General features: G+C 35.8%; 2 protein-coding genes and 1 long non-coding RNA gene across 21 annotated transcripts; 1 reads left to right on the top strand and 2 right to left on the bottom strand.

Annotated features, from left to right (window-relative positions):
* Positions 1–5,936: 5,936 nt before the first annotated feature.
* LOC128134077 (uncharacterized) lies at positions 5,937–10,524 on the bottom strand. Of its 19 annotated transcripts, none has more exons than XR_008232393.1 (10): positions 10,065–10,518; positions 9,381–9,499; positions 8,968–9,283; positions 8,746–8,845; positions 8,205–8,322; positions 7,361–7,418; positions 7,073–7,227; positions 6,882–6,959; positions 6,424–6,789; positions 5,937–6,235 (listed from the first exon to the last, which is right to left on the bottom strand). It is a non-coding gene; the product is annotated as an uncharacterized LOC128134077 (long non-coding RNA). The 19 variants fall into 19 exon arrangements; XR_008232395.1 differs by having other exon boundaries at positions 7,073–7,215; positions 7,288–7,382; XR_008232394.1 differs by having other exon boundaries at positions 7,361–7,382; positions 10,065–10,517.
* Positions 10,525–19,884: 9,360 nt separating this feature from the next.
* Positions 19,885–22,673, top strand: LOC111877389 (protein REPRESSOR OF SILENCING 3). Its single transcript, XM_023873919.3, has 4 exons — positions 19,885–20,143; positions 20,462–20,677; positions 20,759–21,139; positions 21,800–22,673. The coding sequence occupies exons 1-4, from the start codon at positions 19,934–19,936 to the stop codon at positions 22,529–22,531; spliced, it is 1,539 nt and encodes a 512-aa protein (XP_023729687.1). The 5' UTR covers positions 19,885–19,933; the 3' UTR covers positions 22,532–22,673.
* Positions 22,674–24,371: 1,698 nt separating this feature from the next.
* Positions 24,372–25,445, bottom strand: LOC128134293 (uncharacterized). The gene is made up of 3 exons (XM_052771871.1): positions 25,271–25,445; positions 24,630–25,177; positions 24,372–24,542 (listed from the first exon to the last, which is right to left on the bottom strand). The coding sequence occupies exons 1-3, from the start codon at positions 25,443–25,445 to the stop codon at positions 24,372–24,374; spliced, it is 894 nt and encodes a 297-aa protein (XP_052627831.1).
* Between the last annotated feature and the right edge of the window lie 832 nt (positions 25,446–26,277).

The raw sequence follows: 26,277 nt of genomic DNA, 5'->3' as shown, positions 1-26,277 counted from the left end.
GAGACAGCTGAAGACACATGAGGTTAACTACACCACCCATGATCTTGAGCTGGGAGCAGTCGTATTTGCTCAAAAGATCTGGAGACACTACCTGTATGGTACAAAAAGCACGATCTTTACAGACCACAAGAGTCTACAACACATCTTCGACCAGAAAGAGCTCAACATGAGACAACAACGGTGGGTAGAGCTACTCAGTGATTACGAGTGCGAAATTCGTTATCACCCGGGTAAAGTCAATGTAGTAGCCGACGCCCTAAGTTGGAAAGAATATTCTGGTCGTAGGGTCAAATATTTGACTCTAACTATCCATTCACACTTGTCCACGCAAATAAAGGAGGCTCAGCTCGACGCTTTGAAACCTGAAAACGTGGCTGGTGAATCCCTTAGAGGAATGGATAAGAACTTGGAAGTCAAGGGTGGTGGAGCCTTGTACCTCATGGATCGGATATGGACACCGAAACATGGTGGCTTCAGAGACTTGGTCATGACCGAAGCTCACAACACTCGTTATTCCATCCACCCGAGTTCAGATAAGATGTATCTGGATCTTAAAAAGTTATACTGGTGGCCTAACATGAAAGTAGATATTGCTACCTTCGTGAGTAAATGCCTTACTTGTGCAAAGGTCAAGGTCGAATACCAGAAACCATCCGGTCTTCTACAACAACCGGAGATACCAGAATGGAAGTGGGAGCGGATCACTATGGACTTCATAACCAAGTTGCCCAAGAAGATGGGTGGACTTGATTCCATATGGGTCATCGTCGATAGACTGACCAAGTCTGCACACTTCCTACCGATCAAAGAAACAGATAAGATGGAGAAACTCACGCGAACATACATTAGGGAGATTGTAAGACTGCACGGTGTTCCTTTATCTATCATCTTGGACCGAGATAGTGTATTCACTTTGAAGATATGTTGCGTGCCTGTGTGATTGACTTTGGAAAAGCTTGGGATACTCATTTACCCCTTGTTGAATTTTCCTACAAGAACAATTATCATACGAGCATAAAGGCAGCTCCATTCGAGGCCCTCTATGGCCGGAAGTGCAGATCCCCTCTGTGCTGGGCTGAAGTGGGTGATACCCAGTTAGCTAAGGGACGAGTTCCCGAAAGCACTCTCACGGGTCCGGAGATCATTCGGGAAACGACAGAGAAGATCCTTCAAATTCGTGAACGATTGAAAGCCTCTAGAGACCGACAGAAAAGCTACGCTGACAAGCGAAGGAAACCGTTGGAATTCCAGATGGGCGACCGAGTCCTACTGAAGGTCTCACCCTGGAAGGGCTTGATACGCTTTGGAAAGCGTGGGAATCTCAATCCAAGATACATAGGGCCTTTAGAGATTCTCGTGAGAATCGGCCCTGTAGCTTACAAACTTAACCTACCACACAAACTTAGTAACGTACATCCTACCTTCCACGTCTCGAACTTGAAAAAGTGTCTGTCCGACGAGACTCTTGTTATTCCACTCGACGAGATCGAGATCAACGAGAGCCTAAACTTCATGGAGGAACCAGTAGAGATCATGGACCGAGAGGTCAAGCAAACAAAGCAGAGCCGTATCCCGATAGTGAAGGTTCGCTGGAACGCAAAGCGTGGACCTGAATTCACTTGGGAACGAGAGGATCAGATGAAACATAAATACCCTCATCTTTTTGCTTAGTTATATGTAATTTCTTATTTGCTTAAATTCTAATTTTAGGACGAAATTCCTTCTAACGGGGGGATGATGTGACAACCCGAAATTTCCATTCTGTACAAACTATATCACTTCAATAGAAGTTATAGCAGTCACAGTTAATTTTCAGACTTTTTCGTGTAAGTTTGAGTAATTCAGGGTTTACACTTCAGGAAATATCAGGAGAGTGGATACACTAGGGTTTTGTGCAACACTGTTATTCCAACACTCTGTTATATGAGAAATCATTTTAGGAATAAAAATATTTTCTGCCAAAAATATCTCATGACTATAAATAGAATTCTGAACCAAATTCATTCATTATTCGCATTTCCAACTAGAGAAAAGCCATTTTCTCTCTCACGGATCTTCGGGTTTTTATACCAAAACGTGAGTAACTCTCTCTAGTAGTGTTAGAAAGCTTATTATGCGTTTATAACATGATTTAGATGGCTAAATCACTAGATTTAGGAGTTTACTCCCCAAGGTGTTCTTGGGCGGTAAACTCCCGAAACAATGCCTAGACCCTCCCTTGAGTTATGCTACTACCTTAGACTCATATATATGTGTGTTTGGGACAAGAAAGCAACCAAGAAACACAAAAACATGGGTGTTCATGACCCAAGATTATCTTGGACCGTGAACTCCAAAATCATGGACAAAAGGGTGCTTTTAAGGCACCTAAAGCCTTAGACATTTACTAGGAATTGTTTCCACTTAAATGAAGGACCAAAACACATCAAAATCACCCCTCAAAGTGAGTTCACGGCCCTAATAAGGTTCTTGGGCCGTGAACATCAAACAAGGGCACCAAAGTGTGCCTAATGCCTTCATATGCTTGGGATAAAACTCTAAGACCTATACCACATGTGCAAGAGACTTGAAAGCATCAAAAACACCATTCCAAGGGAGTTTACGGCAGTAAACTCCAAAGGAAATGGCCTTAGGGCCGTAAACTCCTCAAAGGAGTGTTTCTATGCCTTAAACCCTTCCAAGAATTAAACCACCAAGTTGGAATAATTCTAGGGATCATTTAGAACTTCAAAACACAAAATACCACCAAGCTTGGGAGTTTACGGCCGTAAAATCAAGAGTTTATGTGACAACCCGAAATTTCCATTCTGAACAATCCATATCAAGCCAATAGAAATAAAACAGTTACAGTGAAAACTGAGATTTCGAGTATAAGTTTGGCAGTTTTCAGAATTTTACACTTAAAGAGATATTAGGAGAGTGGATGCACTAGGGTTTTGTGCAACACTGTTATTCCAATACTCTAGGACATTAGAGTTCGTTCCAGGAATAAAAATATTTTCTGCCAAAAATATCTCCGGACTATAAATAGAATTCTGAACCAAATTGGTTCATTTGTTGAATTCCATTTAGAGAAAAGTCAAAATTCTCTCTCTCGGATCTTCGGGTTTTTATCCTAAATTTGTGAGTACTTCGATCTAGTTATGTTATATAGCTTAGATTATGTTTAGAAACATCAATTACATATCAAAACGACTAGACTCGGGAGTTTACCGCCTAAGAACGTTCTTGGGGAGTAAACTCCATTTTAAGGTCCTAAAGGGTTCCAATGACCCTCAAAGCTTTAGAACTCGAACTAGAAGCCTCCAATTCATGCTTTAGACCACAAAACAACTGGGAATCATGGCTAGAAGTGAGTTCACGGCCAAGGAGCTTCTTAGGCCGTGAACTCCATGTTTAAGGTGCCAAAATGCTTTGAAACACTTCCTAAGGCTTAAGATTAAATTAGGACAAGTACCCTAAAGTGTTTATAGCCTAGAAAACATAAGGAATCACTAGTATTGAGGAGTTTACGGCCAAGAAAAGTTCTTGGGCCGTAAACACCTATTAAGGGGTCAAATGACACCCTAACTCCTTCCTTAAGCCAAGAAACCAATGTGGGCATGTACCTAAATGAGTTTTGGACTTGCTAACACACTTAGAACACCAAGAGTAAGGGAGTTTACGGCCCAAAAGGTTCTAGGGCCGTAAACTCCATAAAATGGTGCCAAATTGTCACACCCCCAAACCAGAACGGCGGAAACGTTCGGGGGCGGAGGACGTCATATTCAGTATCATAACAGTTCATAGAAAGGAAAGTACACACCACCATATATATTAAAGTTTCCAAAATGTTTACATAGTTGTATTCGTTACATGTTCAAAAGTTAAATACATAAACATCTTTCAAAAGAAGTAATTAATGTCAGCACGTTAATCTCCAAAAGTTGATTTCCAAATCTGCTTAGCGGTTCCCTGAGAATACAAGTTATTTCAAAGAAAAAGTGTCAACAATTAAGTTGGTGAGTTCATAAGTAGTGTTTTGAGAAAATGTACGCCATTCGAAAGTTCGTGTATGTTTTCCAGAAAAACGCAGTGTTTCAAATGTAAAGAGTTATGATTTGTTGTGTTGAAAATGAATGTATTAGATCCAGAAAATCCCATATTTTCCCTAATGGTTGAGATATGAATTGTTGTGTTTTCCGAGAAAAACCCTTATTTTCTTATAAAAGTATGAAATGCATATGAATGTTCGTGTCATAAGTTGTAAGTAATTGCACCAGGAAAATCCCTTATTTTTCTATTAGTTGTTTGGTTTGTATCTAGGAAAAACCCTTATTTTCCTAACATAACTGGCAGCCTCTAAGACCGAAAATCGCAAGCAACCGACGTGCTTGAAAGTTGTGTCATAGTTTTATATAATAAAGCTATACGAAGATCGCACTTGTTAAATGAAGAATAGATTTAATAGCTACTCGTTCATAAAAACATAACACTATAATAATTGTATATCCGATGAGTTTTATAACCATACTAAACATAATATGCCTGTTGCAATGTTCTTCAGGCGTCGTAGCGTTATGACAAACTGTCACCCCAAAGGAAGGACTGTAGCTTAACAGTCAGGGCGCGGGATCATGACTTACCATATAGATCTATACACATTTGACACGTTCTCCGAACGGGAGACTCTGGTTATAGACAGGACTTGTAGTGATACCTTCTAATAAAAAGGCAGTAGTTGAAGATGTACGTATCTCATGGATTCTCAACTAAGTCTGTATTATAGTAATAGTTTTGTGTGCAAAGTTTATCCTTTTTCACAATGTTTGACAAGCATAAATCATAAGTTTTTAGAATGTATAAAACGGTTTAGTAATGAAGGATACTTTGGAATTACTAAATACTTTGTATGAATCTAATGCATGTAAAGTATGACAAGAGTTTTCACATAGCAGTACTAAATCACAAGTGATTCATTTGATAAAAATAAGCAAGTGAAATATTATGAAATACACGATAATAACCGTATGTTTACTTGTATCCCCCCCCCCCCTAAAAGAGTATAAAAGCATTTAAAATATATTTAAAGTGTGTTGGAAGGGGTATGAACTCACTTGGAAGTTTGAAGATAGCGAGATGGAAAACCGGGCAGAGTTTCGTCTCGGGAAGCGGATCTTTCTCGGGATTCTTGGGAATCTCGGGAGTAAAATCGACTCTCGGGACATGAGTAAAAATGACCAGGGCTTCGGGTTTGAACGGGTACGGAAAACGAGGCAAAACGCAAGAGAAACGAGAAGAAATGAGCAATTATTCCGGAGACCCTCGCATCTCTATTTATAGTGGTCTGGGAAGCCTCGGTACGCGGGGCGTACGGGCGTACGCAGCGCGTACCCGTGCGTCACGCATGAGCGAGTCCTCGACTGCCCCGGAGCTCGGATGGGACAGGTCGGTAGGTTCGTAGAGGGGCGACGTGGACGGTCCGAGGCCAAGGCCCTCGGGTACGCAGGGCGTACGGGGTTACGCGGCGCATACCTCGGATGAGGACGCTGACTCCTCTTCGGATATTACTAGCATTTTTGATTTAAATATAATTATAATTTATTTAATAAACTTCAAAATTTCATATCTTCCTCATACGAACTCCGTTTTCGATGTTCTTTATATCTACGCGTAGGTGAGACTAAGATCTACAACTTTCGTTTAGACTCCGTTGGCAAATTATGAAATTATTTTTATTATTTATTTATTAAAACTATATTCGTTACCCCCGCTTCGCGGGGGCAGAGGGATCGGTTGTAAATTTTCTGTAACATATTTCGTACTCTGTTAATAGAGCGGATGATTATATAATGGAAGTGGTGAAAAAGTTGTTATTCGTTAGAAACAGTAAGAATAGATAAAAAGATTACGTGATAATGATCAAAAGATAGCTTGCGGAGGTCAGAGGGTATTCGTTTCGTAATAAAATCAACTTTAAAACTTTTCAGTCGTATTAGCAATGTACATACATCTCTTTACATGCAATAATCACAACATACTTACCGTTTCTTTACTCATAATAACAATGTACAAATGCCATTATACTTTCATTTCAAAATGTAAAAAAAAAAAAAAAAAAGTAAAATGCCTATATTGGAAAGGAGATGCTTCAAGCCAATGACTTTATCAGCTTTCCATATTTTACCAACTGCTCCAAATGAGTTTGCAATTATTTCACCATCTTCTTGTGTTGCACCTGCTCCCATGCTCGTAACTAATGTCATACAAAGTATAAACACAAGTGTGTTGCTATTTGAGAGGACAAAATTGTGAATCTAATTTTATATTGATCTTCAGGTTTATTTCATTTTCTGTTTTTTATTGCGTTTAGTAAATCTGTCCTTGCTTAGGGTTTCTTAAAAAAAATAAAGATAAAATAAGAAAGTACTAATCCTTACTTACCCTCTCGATAAAAATATATGTGAGTGTCCCATCTGCATATTCTCGAAGCTCTTGCTTGCTAAGTGCTCCGTTCATATCTTTATCAAGTGCAAGGAACATATATGTAGTGTAGTAAACCATCAATCATGTAAAAAATGTAATAGATGGATCAGAGGCTGCTTTTAATCCAATCACAGTGAACTCTATGACAAAAATCCTTTCCAGATTTTGTAGGGAATGAAAACTTAAAATAAAATCTGATCAGATTGATGGTATAGCTAAAGCAAGTGGAAAAATCGGATTCGAGTGTGGTTCCTTTAAGGTCATTCCCTGCATATTTTGAGTAAAGAACGGTGTTTCCTTCATCATCTAAAAGACCAGGTCCTACTGCAATCAAGGTTACATTAAGCTCATTAGACGCTAAAGAAAAGAATTAATTAATTTTTAAGATTTGAGTAAATGTGACAGGTGTCACACACTATGCCAATAGAGGGTTTTTGTTTGCTTGCTTGTGTAAGCAATAAGCCGACAACTGTCGTTTCCTCGGATTCCTCGCCCTTTTATACAAAGTAGAAGATCAAATTAAGAGGAATTTATGGTCATATTTATGGATACCTACCCAAAATACCCCTTAAGAGTTCTATGAATTAAGAGTATAAGGGTTACTAACCTTGATAGGGACTCTGCCATCAAGAGATTTCGAATCCGTAACATCTTCTATTTCAACAATACCAATGATGTCATCTTCTTTCGGTATGAGATGGTTTGACCCATTAAACTCAACTTCAGTCCCTGCATACTTGGAGTATACAACTGGGTACCAGTCTTCAAAATAATTATACAAAGTCATTTAAAACTATCACACTGAAAGAATCCATCACATACATTTAAATCTCGAGCTCCTTTAACATTAACAAAATACTTTATTACGTTGACACCAATTTACACCTTGTTTTACCTAATTGTCATGTCTTCTTCAACTGCAACAACATCACCACCTTAAGGCTTTGTTTTGCCTAAATATATCAAATTATATAAAAAATAATAACAACTTCTTTTTCAGCTAAAGAAAATAATAATATAGGTAGAATGTTGTAATCAATATATTTTTAGTTGTTCAATACCCAACCTGTTTATTTTTTATGACACTACCCCTCAAACTTTTGACGACGTATTATAAATATTAATTAGCATGTATATTGTAATTAACATATATGATTAAAAACACAAAAAAAAAAAAAAGTAACAAATACAACAAATGTAAATAAATCAGTAAAACTGATAATTAATTTAACAATAAAATACAAACATATCACAAAAATCTATTATTCTCTCATTAGATTAATAATTTAAACTAACAATGGTAAATTACAAATTTATTATGTAAAAAAAATGAAAATAATAAAACCAACATTTGATTTCTATTAAAAGGAAACTAATTTTAGAACCAATAGCTTTTATTTTCTATATTACCAAAGGCAGAAAGCAAATTCTTCACTTCTTTTTATTCCGACCATAATCAAATTTTTTTGTTTGCTTGTGTAGAACATAGTCAATATTGTTAATGCATCTCTCGTAGTCAATAATGTTAATATATATTTGTGAATCATAAATAAAAACACAGCATAAAATTATAAAAACAGATCGATAATCTACAATAACCATGGGGCAAAGAAATTCATGCAAAAGATATGAAAGCTTTAATTTTATAAAACAAATCATAAAATCCTCCACCATAATGCAAATGAAGCAAAAGTTAAAAAATTGTTACGAAAAGCATATTTAGAGAAAATAATGCTAACCATTTGGTGCTTAAATGAAATACAACTTCTGTGGCTAAGAGGAGTAATGAAAGTGGCCATCGACATAAACTCCACGTATGATTTCTTCATAGAACATATCCAATCCTTCTAAGGTAAACTTCAAAGAAAATTGAAAAAGAGTTATTATATATAAGAGGAGTAATGAAACCTAAATTTAACATGTGAATCATTTTATTGGTCATTTCCATATTTAAGAAACTAAAAATATTGTATAATTTATATAATGATCAAATGAAACATATAGAAAACACATACACATACACACACATAGGTCATTGTAGAATGTTTGTTAATAAACTAAGCAATAGAAAATATTTCCAGTTTCAGAGTATAGAAAACAAATAGTAATTAAATATCACCCACCTAAGCAGATTTTTAAGCTAACAAAGTGTTTGTAGCAATTCTTTTCTTATTAGCACATGTCATAAATTCATCCAACTACAGACTCACCTATATACACTGATCGGGCGTTAATATGAAAATAAAACATAAAAATTTTCAATGAGAAAAGGACTTATACCTCAGCAAGATTCTCCAATTTCTAGAAAGAGAGGGGCAGAAAGTAAAATTAGCTGGGAGTTTTAATGCCCACAATGAATATGTCCTTCATTTGTTAATAACTGCAAAACAAAGTGTTATTGGATCTCAAAACTCCAAATGGTGATCCTGTTAAGCATAACCGAAGTGAACTGATGATCAAGCGAATATAATCCAGTAATATAACGTAAAGTTGAATGAATACCTTAGTTGGTTCGGGCATTTCACCGAACGCCTTATAGGCAATCGCATCCAAAAGCAATAAAGTCGTTGATCCTTTACACGTTAGTCGTTCCCTAGCCTGAATTAGCTCCATTATCACATCATGGATCCGAAAATCATAAAATTGGTCATAAAAAACCACAGGCTGCAATATAAATATAAATTGATTAAATGTAACAGAAAAGATTTTTTTGTCACAAAATAATAAATAATATTCAGATGGAACTTATGGTCCTTGGATGGGTTAAGATGTAAGCATATCGTTGCATAAGTTTATCTCATGGAAATGGCCAATGTCCCTGTATATGTATGTGACAAATTAATAAATACCTATGAGACCAAAAATTTGATATAATGTGATATGTGACTGAGAAATAAAGGAGGAGGAGTTGTGACCTGTGTTTAGTCGGTAAAGCAACAGCACGTGAGGACCACCACCCCATGACTCATGGTGGCTTTCCAGCAGGATCTATTAATGTCCAATATTTATTATGCAATGCCTAATGAAGTATTCTCTGCATGGAGCCCACTACAATTACTAATCTATTGGTTCCTTCAAAATTATATGTATAATGTATGTAGAAATCAAACACAGAATGGAATGTGATTCCTTCTTATAGTCTGGTTTTTTTATTTTATTCCTTGCTGGAATGGAACTATAAATGAGCTTTATTTATACTACCCTCAATACAAATAATATTCTTAAAAAATTTCAAACTTCAGTTAAATTATTTGTTGTTAGTTTCCAAAAATAACTAAAATACTCTTTCATTATTTTGTATTTCCTTTTGCAACTAATCTTTTCCACATCCATTGACTTACATTTCTGATTGTTTATTCTATTATCGAACTGACAAAATTTAGAGCGTACAACTCAACTTACGGCATAATTTCCACTTTTTACAACTTTTATCAAAGACATTTCACTCAATTTCATATAACAGATTGGTTAGGGTTTACGAAAATACCATTAAAATTCTGTTGATGGAAAGTTTTGCATTGGATCCAAGATACGGTACCTCTGAATCAGCAAATAACCAAGACCAGATACCAGGAGAAGCAAAAGATCGAATTCCTTACCTTGTAGTGAGTCCGGCGGTAGCGATGGTCTTCATCAAGCCCAAATTGCAGGTCCAGATGAGGCGGCTAATGGTGGTGGTGATCGAGGTTAAAAAAATACGATGGCGGTGGCGTTGGCCTCTGTCAACGTTTTCTCGGGCTGCTTCTTCACCTGTGGCAACTCTATCCGTCATCGGAATGTTGGAGTGAACTGCTTCTGTGACCTCCTTCTATTTATGAGAATAATCAGAAAGGAAGAGGCAATATCCCCAAAACACAACCGAAGGCATAAAAGGAACAAAAGCCCTAGAAACTACTGAGGTCTTTAGGCAGTGAAGTCTAAAGCGAGGATGTCAGTAGTGATTCTTGGAAGAAGGGATGACACCAATCGTAATGTTATTGGCTTACCGAGTCAGGGAGCGGTGGGTTTATAAGGAGATAAAAGAACAACAGGTTACAGGTGTACACAGAAAATAGAAAATGGAAAAATATTAACAAAACGGGTGAAAAAACCAAAGGCAGGAACACCATAATAGAAAGAGTATATTTTGACAAAAGTTGAGGGACCATTTATGCCAATATCTTAGCTACTTTACTGTAGCTAAGGTTGGAGAACTTTAATATATTGTATAATGACGTGATTAAGGAATTTCTTTAAAATTCATAACTTCTTTATCTGACGTCGGTTTTTGCTAGACTTTTTACAGCTGAAATACCATTGTCGAGACCTTCGATTCTCGTTTAGGTCATTCCGGCCAAAAGTCGCTCGATTTCCGATTCGAGTTTTTACGTAACTTCGTATTGCCGGTTTTTGTCGGAAAACTTAGAATGGTCATAACTTCTTCGTTATAACTCGGATTTTAGAGTTCTTTATATGCTTGGAAACTTTAAGACGATATCTATTACATAGAGTACTCCAAATAGGGCCTTTGAATACTTCATTTTTCGATGATATTCTAATTACTTTTTCAAAGGGGTTACAAGACTCGAATTTCAAGGACCTGAAATGACGGGTTGTTACACAAATGGTGCCATAAACTCTTCTACAGACAAGTACAAAAGCCTAGTTTAGTTCCTAGTTAATTTAGAGACTTGAAAACACCATAATCACCCTCCTAAGGGAGTTTACGGCCGTAAACTCCAAGGGAATATGGTCTCTGGGCCGTAAACTCCCCAAAGGAGTTAATATGGCACCCAAACACTTGTTATAGCCTTGAAACAATTCACCACATGAGTTGTAATAATTCTAAGCTTCATTTAGAGCCTTGGTTGAGAGTTTACGGCCAGGAGTTTACTCCCTTGGGCCGTAAACTCCAAAGAATATGGTCATTAGACCTTAAACTCCCATTAGGGGCACTGCACTCCTTTGTTGCAACCCATTAGCCTCCTAGCACTTGACCAAAAGTGTTTTCCTCGCGTTTAAATGTTTATACTTGTATAATTAGTGTTTTAATCACTAATTATTTATATACATATGTTTTCATATGTAATTAGGATCATTGTGTGTGCCTAATTCTTCACTTGACACCAAGCACTTGTCCGATCCTTCCGTACGATAACAGTCCGTTCAATTCCAGTCACTTACTGCAGGTGAGTTCATACCCCTTAACTAATGTTTTAAACTATTTTTAAATTTTTAGGGGGGGGGGATACAAGTAGAATCATGCTAGTTATAATATCAATCACATGTGATTAATAAGTAGAATTATGCTTGTTGTTACGTCAATCACATGTGATTAATATACAGCATTCAAATGATTTGGCTACTCATTAGCCGTTTTACCAAACAGTTTCCTTCAAATGATTTTTTATAAACATTTTATATGTTTTAAACTCCTTATTGCACTGTGCATCTTAATCTGTACATTACCTTTCAAACTTATTTACAACTGTGTTTCAAACAAATGTTTCCTTATACTTAAACTGTTTTATCAAACTTATGCCTTCAAATTGTTTTATAGATTGACATCAAGTCGATCTTTTCTTAAAATAATATTTATGTTTCAAATGTCTTACAAAACTTATTTATGCTTTTATATTATAAACTGCATGCCTCTATATGTATAGTTATATAAGAAATGTTCAAAAGACTTAGGAAGGCTATCCACCCTATTTCCTTTTCGCGCTTGAGATGTGGTCTAGTGGGATATCGGGTACTCGTCCGAAGGTCGTTTAAATATTAATTATATATCATGTGTACATATATAGTCATAAAAGGTCCTTCTAGTTCATCCCATGCCCTTGGGTAGCAAGGGTATACCTCCATGTTCATACTTACCAGTTATATTACTAGTAAACTACCGTATGGGTAGTTTAGGAAGATACTAGAACTATTACTAGAATGTGATATCATACAATGAGTCAGTTCATTCATGAGTCAATACTTGCTAGATAGAGAGAGAACACATGTTACAGCTAGTACATTTACATGATTACATTTACATGAGTACAATTACATAAGTACATTTACATGATTACGTTTACATAGATAATACATGGTGAGTTATCATTACATTTTATATGTATAGATTATGTTATATAATCCTCATTCTTATCTTTACCTTGTGATACAATCACATAATCGACGAGATAGATTGGATTTAATATCCTAGTACCAAAGGATACGTTGCGGGATTGACCATTCCTAGAATCTCTGTTAGCTACAGAGGTAAAAGCACATCCACGGATGTCAACGATTGATACCATTACAGGTATACTTTAAGGGATTAACTATTCCTATACCCAGCTGTTAGCAACAAAGGTAAATGTACATCTACGGATGTCCTAAGTTAACACTGTTAGTACCCTAGTACCAAAGGGTAATACTTAGGCTAGTTGCATTATTACCTTTATTTTGTGACTCATTCACATAACCAATGAGGTGAATTATATTTGAGTATCCTAGTACCAAAGGATACAATTTCTTATAATAATAATAATAGTAACACAGTCGGGTCTTGGTAGAAGGCTACATTCAGAGCAGTTAGGTCTTATTAGAAGACTCCATTTTATAATAGTAGGAATTATAGGGATTCCTAGGGCTTTTCAAACATTTACAGTTGTTCTACAAAAATTTTCATACTTATACGAGCTTTCTTTCAAAACAATGTCAAGTCTTAAATTACAAGTTTTACAAATTAAGACACATTAATACTTATGATCTCACCAGCTTTAAAGCTGATACTCTCTTTCAAAATTACTTGTATCCTCAGGTCATCATAGACAGGTACCGATGCAAGGAGAAAGGAAGATGGAGCTTGTTCAAGACTTATCTTTCATTTTGATTTATGCTTTAGTGTTTATCAAAATTTGACAAAACATATTTGTATAATAATTATATTATTAATGCAATGGATGATGTTGTTGCTTGTTTACTACTTTTCATTGTTGTGATACTGTACATGACGTCCTCCGCCCCAGAACGTTTCCGCCGTTCTTGGTTTTGGGGTGTGACAGTTTACAACCGTAAACTCCATGTGTGAGGATATATGGAGAGTAAACTCATGTATAGGGTCCTTTGGAACCCTAAACCCAAGTGCCTTGTCCCACAATAGCTTAGATGCAATCCTTAGGGCTTAAAACACTTATATAAAGTGTTTTATATGTTCTAGGATGTCTTAACATTATCAATTAGTAATTTAAGACTAACTGAGTGCATATATGTGAGATTATATGTTCATAGGATCATAGTGTGTGTACAACTCCTTACTTGACACCTAACAATCCTACACCGTCCAGTTCATCCAAACCACCATCTACAGGTGAGTTCATACCCCTAAATGAATATTTTAAATGTTTTTAAATGCTTTAATGGGGGGGGGGGGGAGAATACAAGTAGAAAACAACATGTTATTAAATCACTCATATGTATTTTATAACTGTGTTTTCATCCAGCAAATTTCACATACTACAAAATGTGATGCGTGAAATGGTTTTCCATCTTAAAATACCTTGATAACAAAAGTATTAGTTTTGAAATGTTTATTAACATGACATCAAGTCACTCTTAATTATTATTCAAAACTCTTAGATATCTTGCAAAACCATTACGTTTACCTTCTTGAACAAACAATTGCCTTTCAGTTAATTATCATAGGTATAGTTAGAAGATACAAAACAATATTCCTATTACAAGGAATCACACAAGAGTCAGTTCATTCATGAGTCTATACCAGTACATTACATGATACATGAGTACATCTATCTAGGATTACATGGTACATGAGTACATTTATCTAGGATTACATGATACATAAGTACGTTTACATAGATACATTTATCTGAAAACGCTTACATGAATACCATACATGAGTACTGTTACTTAGATACATTATCCTGTATTCACTTACCTGGATACTTGTACCTAGAGTTATGAGGAAGATTTATTCGTACCTTCTGTGTAAATTTTCTTGCCTATCCCTGTTCGATGGGATGTCTAGACAGGACTAACCATTCCAGAACCCAGCTGTTAGCAACACTAGGTGATGAACATCTACGGATGTCTAAGGTTATCACTTATAATTGATAGGTTGATATCGGAACTAACCATTCCTCCATCCTGCTGTTGCAACAGAGGATGAGATGAAAATCTTTGGACGGTCATTAGGTTACCACTTATATTAGGAGTCGGCTACGGGACTAATCCTTCCTCCAACCTGTTGCTGCTATAGAGGACAATTGGACAATCTTCGGATGTTCATTAGGTTATACATATCGCTTACTGCGATGGCGTGTTAGTCCTGGTATCCAGGGATAACACTTACATGGTTATATTTTTCCTATTTACATTATTTTGTGATATATTCACATAAACGATGAGTTAGACTAATTACAGTTCGTAGTAGTCAAAAAGAAGGAAAAACTATCATTTTACTTACAAAACATTCGGGTCTTTGTAGAAGACTACATTATCATAACAAAACATTCGGGTCTTGGTAGAAATGTAAATTTTCCTGCCTATCCCTGTTCGATGGGATGTCTAGACAGGACTAACCATTCCAGAACCCAGCTGTTAGCAACACTAGGTGATGAACATCTACGGATGTCTAAGGTTATCACTTATAATTGATAGGTTGATATCGAAACTAACCATTCCTCCATCCTGCTGTTGCAACAGAGGATGAGATGAAAATCTTTGGACGGTCATTAGGTTACCACTTATATTAGGAGTCGGCTACGGGACTAATCCTTCCTCCAACCTGCTGCTGCTATAGAGGACAATTGGACAATCTTCGGATGTTCATTAGGTTATACATATCGCTTACTGCGATGGCGTGTTAGTCCTGGTATCCAGGGATAACACTTACATGGTTATATTTTTCCTATTTACATTATTTTGTGATATATTCACATAAACGATGAGTTAGACTAATTACTGTTCGTAGTAGTCAAAAAGAAGGAAAAACTATCATTTTACTTACAAAACATTCGGGTCTTTGTAGAAGACTACATTATCATAACAAAACATTCGGGTCTTGGTAGAAGACTACATTATCATAAACATTCGGGTCTTGGTAAAAGACTACATTATCATAACAAAACATTCGGGTCTTGGTAAAAGACTACATTGTCATAACAAAACATTCGGGTCTTGGTAGAAGACTACATTGTCATAACAAAACATTCGGGTCTTGGTAGAAGACTACATTTCATACTAGTAGGAAATAAAGGATTTCTTAGGGTTTTTCATACTTATATCAACTGTATTACTTAAAGGTTTTACATGACATACATAACAGCTTTTCAAAGCAAGACAATGACACTTAATTACTTATGAATTCACCAGCTTTAAAGCTGATACTCTCTTTCAAAATAACTTGTATTCTCAGGTCACCAGTAGATAGGTATGATGGCCAAGTTTTGAGAAGACGGAGCACAGACAAGTCTCGTCTTTTATTTTGATTGTATATTTTTGGTGTCTTATTGCAATGAAAGAACACACATGTATTAAAACTTTACTTATAATGCAATGGATGATGTTGTTGCTTATTTACTACTTTACACTGTTGTGATACTGTACATGACGTCCTCCACCCCGGAACGTTTCCGCCGTTCTTGGTTTTGGGGTGTGACATAAAATGTGTTTTATTTATACTCAAAAGTTTGAGATCATATTGGATTCAATTATTCTTGTGTTTCACTGTGCATGTTTTGACTTCCCGAATAACTAGGTTATTTAAACTTTCCACAATCGATCATACTTGGGAAGTAGGTATGAATGAAGATTGTCATGAATCCGACTGTAGATTGCCTAAAGTGTTTATACATAACAAAAGTCTGCTGTAGTGTTCATGAGTGCTCCTGAAATAAGATTTGAGTATTGGATTAAACCCACGTTTACTTGAATCACTTCATGGATTTTATCACGAGTGATTACTGAGACGATAATATCTTATATTCTTGAAATGGAGAGATATGAGTTGTAGTTTACGAGTCGATTGCACATTGATAATACGTAAACGCACCAGTAACTTGGTGTTATAAAACGTATTGTTTTGTGTGATTTGATGACTAAATAGAGCAAGCATATGAGTCGAAGTTTATCCGTTCCTTTTATCTAAAGTGGATAAAAGTGATATCTATGGGCCTCTCGATGATTTAGTGATGACACCGTAAAGCGCTTGGCCAAGCCTGGACTAAGTTGATGTGTTCAATTATAGTATGTTGTTAGTTGTCATAAATCGAAAATCGGGAAACAAAACATAGACAGAGAGAATGATTAAGATCCATGTCTCAGTCTATACGATATCTAGAATAGAGGAATATTTGATCTCTTATCTAAGGACACATCACTGACTAGGTCAGAGTTCGACAGCAGCTTTTGATAGCTAAAATTTGCTAGTCAAAATTTGAAGTTATACTTGCAACTACAGTTATTAGACTTATCCAAGTGGGAGACTGTTGGATTAGGTGTCTAAGCTTATAATTGCTATGTACTTGAATTGATAGTAGCAATGTCCTTTTGGGTTGCCTTCAAACCTAACAATTGAATAGGATAACTGTCAGAGAGAGAATATTTATTTATTAATTTATTACTTGGTTAATAAATTAATTTGAAATCTAGATAAATGATTTATTAATGTATTATGAATATAATATTTTAATTAGAAATCATATTGTTTAATTAATATTTAATCAGAAATTAATATGAAATTAAATTTGAGATTAAAGGAATTAACTGAAACTGTAGGGACTAAAGGTGACAATGTTCAAAAGTTGAGCATTGAGCATTCTAGAACCTCCCTTAGAGGTGGGGAACGAAATCTAGAGTGTCCTAGGGTTTCCTTGGGCTCTAAAGGTGCCTTGGAAGCATTAAGGAGGAAGTTAATGGATTAAGGTTATCTAAGATACACCTGCCTTATCCTAAACATTCATTATCGCCTATATAAACCCCTTTAGGGTTGGATTTCATCCCAGGTACTCCAAGAAAGGCTTAGAGCCGAATTTTCCACTTCCCTTATCTCTCCATAGTAATCCTTGGTTGCTAGGTTTGTTTGTGAGCCATCATAGGCGCGCCACTTGTGGCGCTTGCTACCAAAGTTTAAGATCTTCAAGGATTTGTTTGTTACTACAATATAACAATAGATGTATGTATTCTAACCCTAATTATATGTTAATTTCAAAAATTACATGTGCCTCCTAGGGTTTCTAGTTTTTGTGTTCAATGCTTGTATGTCTAATAGTGAAAACATAGATCCTCAAATTAGGGTTGCATGCACACATAAGGTTGTTTGCTATGTATAAAACCCATCAATATCTAGTAGTTAAGGCTAATAAGATTAAAAAAGATAAAAGAGTTTTAGTTTTTCTTATAAGCCTAATAACTTATATCTACATTGATAATTTTTTTTGACATATGTTACATTGTCACTCATTATGCCACATGTCATTTCGTAATTATTTTAAATTAATTTATTTATATGTCATTTTATGTTTTTTTTTAATTTTATTAAATTTCATATAATATTTAAATACTAATTGTAACAAATGTAATGATAAACGTATATCAATTTTATTAATGCAACTTTTCTTCTAATTTAAAATTCTTAAACTAAAACCCATTTTTTGTTATTTATTTAAATTATATGTTTAAATCTAAAAAGAAATAAAACACTTTAATTTTAGTAATTCAATATATTTTTTTTATAAATTCAAACCTGTAAATGTTTAGACGTTTATTGTTAATTGTTTTGAATAAACTCATATAATTTAGACGTTTAGTTTTAATTTTTTTTGAATAAACTCATATAATACATGATTAAATGTAAATAATAATACTTGTTTTGGGAATTCTTTTTTCTTGAAAAACTTTTAGAAACAACATTAAACTTTATAAAACTTAAAAGAAAAATAAAAAAAACTTTCGAATGCATTTGTGGATCTAGACCTTTCTGGATGGCAAAACTAATTATTTTGAAAACAACATTTGTGGATCTAGATGATATGACATTAGAATGCATGATCCATTAGACTCTGTTGAGTAGCTCCACCGTCTCTGGTGCGAGAAAACCAAATGTATCAAATGCAAAAGGTACAAACATGTTGATTTTCTATACATGCATTCTCGTGCATTGCCACTTTGCACGCAACGACTTTCAAAGCGGCATGCCCTGTTGTGAACCCCCCCTCCCCCCCCCCCCCCCCCCCCCCCCCGCTCCTTAAACCGACGAGAGGAGAGACCCTAGTAAGATATACACATGCATGCTTCCATTTTACCTATCCAAAGATCAAAATGTTTGCCGGTTTAAGTGTGGATCTTCCATCCTGCAGGTCCGTCAAAAAATTCACTGACGCTTCTTTCTTCGCAGAAATACCAGCACGCCGACAACCATCAAAGAGAACATCCCTAACCACATCATGTTTATACTTGAAACCAGTGAGCTCTCTGCATGTTCCCCACAGGTATCCAAACATGCCTTGCGAAAAACTAGACATATCTCGTCAATTGTGAATAGAGGAATCATGAGGCGGTAACGAAGGATAGTTCGGTACTCCACATGAGACATATGTTGGCCAAAGCCATCAATATAGATAGTTAATAAAAAATCCTGAGCATGAGGTGCCCGAAGACACTCAAAGATTGCTTTCTGTCTAATAGTCATTTCGAAGTCGACTTCCATATCTGCGATGATTTTGCTAAAAAGGGCACACGCCAATGCTTTTTGGGATTTAGGGGGGGGTGTCCTTATTAGTGAAACCGCTACAGTCGAATCCTAGAATCGTATCGTGAAGACGAGTCATAACACATATGTAATCAAAGTCCATACCACATATGCCACTGTCACGTAAGACGTGGTCTTGTAAAGGCCAACATTGAGCCCTCGAGGCTACAAATGCGTAGGAGGAAACCTCGTATGCCGAGTACAAACCGAAACCACCGAAACGAATAGGTAAGGAAGCCAGACGCTACTGAATGTCTCAAAAAAAGAGGCCTCCACGTACCACCATATCCTCGATAGACCCTCACAATTATTTGTCAAAGAACAAAACTGCCTCTTCTTTGTGCACCGATTCACATGGTTAAATCTAAAAAGAAATAAACACTTCAACTTTAATAATTCAATATATTTTTTTTCATTTTTTTATAAATTCAAACCCCTAATATTTTGATGTTAATTTAAAATTTTTTTTTTTTGAATAAATTTTTTTATATGGTCAATCCGTCAATTGGGTTTGTGATATTTGGGAAATTCCTTTTTCTTGAAAAACTTTTAGAAACAACATTAAACTTTATAAAACTTTAAAAAAAAAAAACCTTTGTAAATTTTTTCGAAAACAAAGGATTCTATAGCCCGATCCGACCCGACCAGACCCGTGTACTTTTAACCTAATGAGTCTCTTGATGCATCTTCCAGTTTGTGCAAGTGCTTTCGTCTTTGTGCTAGGTGGAAATGGAGGCAGAGGGAGAAGTAACCAGAGAAAAAACAAGGATATACGTCGGTGGATTGGGTGGTGGTGTGACGGAGGACGATCTCCGGAAAACTTTCTCGTCATTGGGTGAAGTAGCCTCTGTCGATATTGTTCGCACCAAAGGCCGCAGCTTTGCTTACCTCGATTTCCTTCCTTCTTCCGATAAATCCCTTCCAAAGCTCTTTAGCACGGTTTGTCTTTCTCCATCTCTCTGTTTTTCCACATATCTAATTTGTTATTAGAACGATTCCCTCCTTCAATCGCTTCCTTACGTGTTTGGATGCCAATCATGATAATTTTCAACTATAAATCGATTTAGGTTTACAGTTTTCCTATTAGAAAATTCTAAACCTGTTGAATTCGAAAAGCTGCTTCGAATAGAAACGAATGCTATAGAACAACATTCTTACCAAGTTGTCAATCGAGATGCACTTCAGATAAAGTGCATTCTCATTGTTTTCCTTACTACTCCTTTTGTTATATATTTTGTTAATTTGTTCTTTTAACAGTATAATGGATGCATGTGGAAAGGAGGGAAACTGAGGCTTGAGAAAGCTAAAGAACATTATCTTCTTAAATTGAAGCGTGAATGGCAACAAGACTCTGAAAACACAAACAAATCTAATTCTGATGCTTCCAAAACTCATGATGCTTTAGAAAACCCAAAAAAACCTTCTGCAGAAATCAACAAACAGCTTTGTTTATTCTTTCCCAAATTAGGAAAGGTAAATAAATCTCTATCTATCAATCTGTACACTCAAAAGACGTAAATACCCTCCTCATCTTCATCTTGATTTTTTTTTTAGGTTAAATCATTGGGTCAAGTTGGAATTGGAAAACACAAATACAGCTTTCAACGTATTCAAGTTCCACCAATCCCAACACATTTCTGTGATTGTGAGGAGCATTCAATTGCTTTTCTTCCAACTAAAAAAAACCAAATTTCTGAAATTGAGAATGTAAGTTGTGGAATTAACGAGCAAGAACTCAATATTATGAACTCTGTGATGAACAAGATCTTTGAAAGGGCAAATCCGTCAAAACCAGTCAATGAAGGAGCTTCCATGAACTCCATTGAAAATAGCGAGGAAGATCATCTCACAGATGAAGATAATCTGATAATCAATGTGGGGACAGGAAATGATGACGTGGATTTGTTAGCAGAAATGAGATTGATAGCAAATAAGGTATCAAGCAATTTTGTGAATTTGTTGTTGTCTCTGTGCAAAAGACGTAAATGTCCTTCTTATTCTCACTAGCGAAAATAATCCTGGAAAGTTTGTCTGGTCCAAAAATGGTAAATCAAGGTGGGAGGACTCACTTTTGATCTATTGTTTGTGTAAAAGACGTAAATACCCTCCTCACCTTTATCATGATAAGTGCCTGAAAAAGTTGAATTTTGCCAACAAACTTTTTTTGTAAAAAAAAATTATTATTTTTGTGGTGGTGTCAAACCCAAAAAACTCGAGATTAAACCTTAAGCATAAGGGTTAATTTGAATCTATTGTTATAATCAATCATTCTTATTTGATGATGTCATAAGTAACACGTTGCAAAAAAGAAAAAAAATTACAAATGAAAACTTATTTTATAACTTTGCAAACAATTATTCACCATAAGGAATCAATATCGATACGTATATGGGTTACAACTTTTAATAAATCTTTTATAATCATCTTACGTTAAAAGAACTGACAAGAAATTAAAAAACTAATTATCATATATATATATATATATATATATATATATATATATATATATGAAATGAAAATTCAATTTAATTTTCTGTTGAAGGGTTTAATACCAATTTTTTATTTTTATTTTTATTTTTATTTTTATTTTTATAGGATGCAGTAGTAGCTAAAAAGCATGGAGGGCAGGAAAAGAAGGCCATGCCACCTATTAAAAAAAGAAAATCACCGCCCTCAAAAGAGAAACCTGTGATTCTGGAATCTTCTAGAAGTTTCCGTACCCGTTTGGATACACGAAAAGCCAAAAAAATAGAAGTAGAATCAAACACAAAGCAACCGGAACCCAATTCTTTACGCTCACTAAAGTCCACATGGAAAGATCTGATTGGTCGAAAACGTAACACACCATTCACTATTCCCAACATCATTCCAACCGTTGATCAACAAAAAGATGAATCCAACGGTGATGATCTTCCCGGGATCGATCTTGAAATGAAAACAAACGAAACAAGTGATTCTGATCATAAAGAAGGTTCACCGGAAAAAGACGCCGGAGATACAATTCCGGCGGCGGCTAAAGGCGGTTCGTGGCGGCAGAAGTCATCATGGACACAATTGGTCAGCTCCGCGAACCATGACTCATTTAGCATTTCACAGATTGTGCCCGGTTCAAGTTTTGAAAACCATGAACTGGTTAATGATCCGAGCCCAACTCGGGTGGTTACTGAGTCAACCGGGAGGAAGGAAATGAGTTCAGAACGAAAGAGAAGTTTGATTATTGGGAACTTAGAATCGGAAGAATGTTGCCCGTTTATGAGGACGGAAACGTCAATGAACGAGTGGAAGAGGGCAAAAACATCAAAAAAGTCAAATGAGGGAGTTATTTGACTTATTTTAGTTCGAGTATTGATCATTTTTTGTGTTATTTTGTATTTTATTTGGTTATATGTGATAGTTACAATTTACATGAAACTCATTGTAACAAATAGGTGTCGGTTTTGATTTAATTACCTTGAAAGATTGCTCGATACAGCTTAAGATTTGCTACTAAGGCCAAGTGCCACCTCATAGAAAATGGCGCTCCTCTCAAAATATACAGTAGTGGGATGTTACATTGGGATGCTATATTGCACAATAATGCGAAACATTTCTCTCAAAATATATAGTAGTAGGATGTTATACTTTACAATAATGTGAAACACTTTTCCCAAAATATACATTAGTGGGATAGATGTTATTGTACAATAATATAAATCATGAAAAAAGAAAAGCACTTTGCTTTCTTTTTGTGTGAGGGAATTCACCACACTATTGCACACCAAATGGTGTGGTGTTCACTGCATCACTCTCGTGATCGGTCTCCTCACCGTTGTGTACGGGGCTTATATTTTGTTGTGATTAAGTAGCCCAATTTTTTTTTTATTTCTTAAATTATTTACCAACTTTGCTGTGACCCACTATAAAATTTAATGTTTGCTGTAGAATTGTACATCCATATGATATTATCGTAGAAATTATAGTTTTTTTAATTAGAATCTTCTTAGTTGATCTTTTTTGTTTTGTTTTTGACAAAACTTCAAAAATGGTCCCTATGGTTTCCAAAAATATCAAGTTTAATCCGTAAGTTCAAAAAACCTCACAGATGGTCCCTGTGGTTTCAAAACTTTCAACAAATGGTCCTTCTGGCTCACTCCGTTAGCATTTCACCGTTAACTCATTTTTTAATAAAATATTGCAGGGGTAATTTCGTCATTTCAGTTGTAACCTTCTCTCTTTAAAAGAAATTGCATGTCCGATTTTTGGGCAAACCCTTTAGCTTTATCAGTCGTCATCTCTCCTCCTTTCCACTGTTGCTCGACCGTTGCACCCTTCACGACATCCAATCGCTTCTGATTCAAAGATGGTGACTTGCAGATGTGGGAATGAAGCAATGAAGATCACTTCATGGACGGAACGTAACCCTGGAAGACAATTTTGGACCTGTAGAAGATGTGGTTTCATTCGATGGTCTGATCCTTCTATGTGTGCTAGGGCATTGGTGGTGATTCCAGGTTTGATAAGATCAATGAATCGATTGGAAGAGAGGGTTGCCATTGTAAGTGCAGAATTGTGGAACTACCAGCTAATGTTTTGTTCATGGGTGTTTTTTTTTGGTATTATTTGAATCTCTAAGTATCTTGTGAAGGTTTGGATGGTAATGGAGTTTTGGTTTTTGGTTTGTAACCATTGCAGGTTTTTTTTTTTAATCGGATAGGGGTTTTTTTGCTTTCAGTTTATGTAGGTGGTTTTGGAATTGGTGTTGTTGTATTTGGTTTATGTATCGGATTAATGTGTAATGCAGTGGTAATGGTAATGGTAATGGAATGTAGTTTGTTATAGTTCATTGTTCGATTTCTTGAATGTTTTTGAAATGCAATTGTTAAGTGTATTGTAAATACATCTTTAAGATGGTTTTCATTTGCAATTGAAATGTATAATTTTATTAATTGATCTGTGAAGGGTAGTACACAAAACATATTAATTCATTACCAAAAAGTGCATACACACCATTACATGTAAAGTTATAAAGTTCTTAACACAACCATGATGCAAAGTTTTCAAAAGACCTACAACACAAGCATTACATGCAAAGTTTTCAAGTTCTTAACACATCTTCAAACAAGTACACATGACTTAAGTTTCTAAATACCTACAACACCAGCATCCTAATAACCACTAAAAATAGTTTTCAGCCCCCTCCAACTTCACCACTGCCTCCCTGCCCTTTACATGTTCTGGAATTGTGCCCTTTGTTATGATACTTTGAACAAGTGACTGCCAAATATTTCCTGCTCAATCTACCAGCTTGGCTGTTTGGCTCATCAACACCCCTCCTTCTCTTCTTCTTAGGCCTCCCAACCTACACATATTGATATACTATAGTTAAAATTGAATTCATTCCATGTTCACATGTATACTATATATTTGGTGTACTTGAAATACAAACCTGTGTCTTATGTTTTGGTGGAAGTAAAGTGAATGGGCAGTCACTTTTAGGCCACATTGTACGTCCATTCAATGGATCAATTTTGTTGAAATACATGGCTTTCCATGTTGATAACGTATAGCAAGGATGGACCCATTCATCAACATGTGGGGCATTTTCACCATTTTCAATTTTGTCCCATATAGTACAAACAGCATGTCTACATGGGAAACCTGTAATCTCCCAAAACCTACAACTGCAACTTTGATCATTCAAGTTTATCACATACTGGTCTTGCCATGTGCTTGCCACTTGGTACTTTCCTGCCCCATTGTATTTAGCCACATACTTTGATGCATCAGTCTTAATCTTTTCAAACAGTGTAGTTGCAGTAGGGGTTAGAAGTCCTTCACACTTATCTATTTCCTTTTGCACCACACATAACCTCTTCATGAGATACTCTCTAATATACTCTAAGCAAGTGATAATAGGTTTATCCATACCTTCATCTAGCTTAGAATTGAATACCTCACAAAGGTTATTCAACAAACAATCCGTATGTGCCCTTCCTGAATAATAGATATTAAGAGAAGACAATTACACATATAGTAAACACACACCAGGGAAGATTAACATTTCTCAATAAATTTCTAGAAAATTACCACTAAAGTGAGATTTGGCCCAAGTGTTTGCTGGGATATTAAACACCCAAGCATGAGCCTCTTCATTGATCTTCTTAAACTCATCCATTACTCTGTTAAAATGATTGACTGTTGTTGCTCTACCACACTCCCAAAGCTGGTTACTTAAGTCTTTTCCTTTCCACTGTTTCTTCATGTTTTCCGGATATGCCTCAAACAGAACCTGTGTTCTGCACTAAGGAATACCTTCTCCATTGCTGGAATTATTCCTTAAAAAAAGTAAATGTATGCAACATCAGTTAACCAAATGTATTTAGAAAAGGTAATAAAAAAAATTTAGGTGATACACACCTTTTGTCTATTTGAAATGAAGGTAAAGTTTGAATTTGGTTCCAGATCCAGATCTTCTCCTAACAGTTCCAAGAACCAGGTCTTATGGTAATAGACAGGGAGGTTTCTGGATACACATCAATCCGAACTGTTGTACCAGGATTAGTGTTGAGTAGCTCCAACACATAATCCCTCAAAAATCCATACTGTACTTGGTAGTCCCCACTAATGATACGCTCAGCCATTGACTTTGCCCTAGTAACCTTTTGCAATGACATTCCTACCTCCAGTTTCTTGCACAAATCTTCGTGTAAAGCTTTCACTGGAATTTTAGGGTTACTCTGTATTTGTTGAACAATTAAGTTTGCTACGTATCTGGAAGTGCAAACTTTAACCGCCCTTGTTTGCAAACATTTATGCTCATCCTGTACTGTTTTCACCAACCAATCCTGATTTTCATTAGCCCTCGATATTTGGACTGCCCATGGACATGTACCTTTATTGGCAATTATATCTTTACCCTTCCACTTTGCCCTACTTCTAGTTGAGGGCCCACCACCATCTACTCCTGTAGAAGGCTTACTTACAACACCTTTACATTTCACCCTAATCCGGATTTTGTCATTTTTGGCTAGGTATAAAGACCTCCTTGTTGCTACAGCATGTGAGTTCATGTATTTTTAACATCAAGCTTGGTT

This window comes from Lactuca sativa, chromosome 5, assembly GCF_002870075.4.
Source record: "Lactuca sativa cultivar Salinas chromosome 5, Lsat_Salinas_v11, whole genome shotgun sequence".
In the NCBI taxonomy this organism is placed as follows: Eukaryota; Viridiplantae; Streptophyta; class Magnoliopsida; order Asterales; family Asteraceae; genus Lactuca; species Lactuca sativa.
The sequence above is the reverse complement of the archived record's forward strand: the minus strand, read 5'-3'. Positions and strand labels throughout refer to the sequence as shown.